Source organism: Etheostoma spectabile, chromosome 15 (assembly GCF_008692095.1).
Source record: "Etheostoma spectabile isolate EspeVRDwgs_2016 chromosome 15, UIUC_Espe_1.0, whole genome shotgun sequence".
Lineage (NCBI taxonomy): Eukaryota > Metazoa > Chordata > Actinopteri > Perciformes > Percidae > Etheostoma > Etheostoma spectabile.
The window spans coordinates 2,844,443-2,846,919 of record NC_045747.1 but is presented as its reverse complement, the minus strand read 5'-3'; the positions used below and the strand labels follow the sequence as shown (position 1 = coordinate 2,846,919).

Genomic DNA, 2,477 nt, shown 5'->3' with positions numbered 1-2,477 from the left:
TCAAAAAGTACGGGGAAGCTTTGTGACGCTTTGGCCGCTCTGACGTGGCGGCGTTTTCCGTTCGACCGGGAGAAGCGCACGCAGCCATGGCCAATACACTGACACTAGAAACCTTTATAAATTACATATATAATGACAGAAGTTGTATTAATTGGTCGCAACGGGGTCTGTTAGCAGTTAGCTCGCTCGTTAGCCGCTGAGCCATAGCGGCATGCAGGCAGAGCGAGCAGCCGCCAGACTATTCTAGTGACCCAGACTAACCTAGTGACCCAGACTAACCTAATGACCCAGACTAACCTAGTGACCCGTCCCGGACTTCACTGTGAGCGGATGTGACCGGCAGGTAGCGTTAACTTGTACCTATGTACAAACAACGTTATATTATAAACGAAAGGTAACCCAGCAACGGCGATTATGAGATTGTCCTCAGAATTAATGTTTTTGTAGGATCGAAAGATTACATCGTATGTTTCTCCAGGATCAGCCAGCGTGAAGGACGTCTATATTCCGATTGGCGGCTGGCGTTAGCCGCTGCACCGCGTCATAGCTCATTACCATAAAGTTGAAAAATTTCAACTTTCTGATTGACGCTCAACATGCTCAAAACGCCCAAAACGCGACGCCGACAGATTTGCCGCTCCTTGCAGCTGAGAGAAGCTTCCATTGAAAATGAATGACTTCCGGTAACTTTAGACGCTCAAGTCGGTGGCGGTGTGAACGTACGGTTATCCTTTCTGATTTGGTTGTGGATTTCCAAGCCACGTTTTTTTTTTTGTCAGTGACAACGTTTTTCATCGTTTTTGTTGCTTTTCCCAACATGTTGTCATATATTTATTTTTTACATTTCGACAGCCCATATTTCGTGATATAAAAAAAAAAGGTCAATTTTGACCCGAGGACACCATGAGGGTTTTCAATGAACGTTCAACCTCAAACCTAGAATATAGTTTGGGATACATTGAACAAAAACGCATCACCTCACTTAAACGTTTCCACTGAGAGATGTTAGACCAAAGAGAGAATTAACCATCATTTCAACCCGGTAGCATGTTATTCTGGATTAAGCCAAATTTGAAGAACATGGCTTTCTGAGATATTTTTTTTCCTGACTAAAGATTTATTTTTGATTTTATGGGGTCATGAGGGGAAAGTGGACCAAGCTGAATGTAGAGTTAGTGGGTTTTTGACTGTTAATGTGTGAGTGAATGCTTTTTAGAAGGTGTGAGTTAAAAATGTGAAATATTTTCATTACTATGTCACATCTGTTCTTTGCACTCTGGCCTTCTGGCTCTGTCCTGATTAACAAACTGTATGTCTGAGTGGGATGTAAAAGTCTACTGGAGCACATAAACACACACATGCACAGCTGCCAAATCCCTGCCAGCGTTTTCTGCCCCACACACACACACGCACACACACACACACACACACACACACACACACACACACACACACAAAAAACAAACCAACAACCAAACACAACACACACACACACACACACACACACACACACCACACACACACACACACACCACACACACACCGGAGGTGGCTGATTTTCCAGGCAGCGGTTGGAAGAGTGTTGAGGTGACGAACAGCCGGTGAGACCGCTCATAGAGCCAGGCAGCCACACAATGCCATTGGTCCACAGACAGGAAGTAGAGCACAGACCCGCCCACCAGACTGGGGAGGATCCATACCTAGAGAACGTCCGAATGATTGAAAAAAACTACAGTTTCATTTTCTCATGATACACACATCACATTTATTATAGTATATGAGAGAGACTTTCCTTAACAATGTTCTTATTTCTTTAAAGTGCATTAACGCTAAATTATATAAAATAAATATATAAAATCTAGTATTTCTGTAATGTAACCGGGCATTTTAAGAAATACACTTATTCGCTTTCTATTTGTCAAGAGTTTGATGAGAAGATTGATACCACTCTTGTGTCTGTACTCGATAGATAGATAGATAGATAGATAGATAGATAGATAGATAGATAGATAGATAGATAGATAGATAGATAGATAGATAGATAGATAGATAGTGTTAGAAAATGTAACTATTAAAACTGAATATATCTTGTACTTTTACTGGCTTATAATAACCATCTTCAAGTGCCCAGGGTCACATTCCTTCCCAGCTATCTTCAGACACTCAAGGCTGAACTTCTCTCCTTTTCCAATCTTCACTGTTTCACTACCTTTCACATGTCAGGTAGAGTTTTTAATTACCTTTGAAATAGCGCAGCTGTTTGGGGCATGGTAACCATGGAGAAAGGAGGGGGGATTTCAATGTTTAAAGTGAAGACTGTGGAGTTTGCTCTCCAGTCCATCTCTGTACCTTGTCTGTGACTGACTCCTTGCGCAAGTAATACTTTGTTAAAGTGATTCCAGTGACTCTTTGTTGTCTTTTGGTAATCATTTTTCTAACAGATAGATAGATAGATAGATAGATAGATAGATAGATAG

At 41.5% G+C, this 2,477-nt stretch overlaps 1 protein-coding gene and 1 long non-coding RNA gene across 2 annotated transcripts in view; one reads left to right on the top strand and one right to left on the bottom strand.

The window, feature by feature from the left end:
- Positions 1-2,477, top strand: part of LOC116703507 (uncharacterized) — a 10,819-nt gene that overhangs the window by 1,252 nt on the left and 7,090 nt on the right. Inside the window, exon 3 of the long non-coding RNA XR_004335448.1 lies at positions 2,050-2,064. This is a non-coding gene — a long non-coding RNA (uncharacterized LOC116703507). The remainder of the gene's footprint in view (positions 1-2,049; positions 2,065-2,477) is intronic.
- The window catches only part of mmd2a (monocyte to macrophage differentiation-associated 2a), an 11,716-nt gene that overhangs the window by 4,239 nt on the left and 5,000 nt on the right, over positions 1-2,477 (bottom strand). The window contains 2 exon segments of the mRNA XM_032538271.1: positions 1,544-1,571; positions 1,574-1,700. Coding sequence (XP_032394162.1) covers positions 1,544-1,571; positions 1,574-1,700 — 155 coding nt within the window.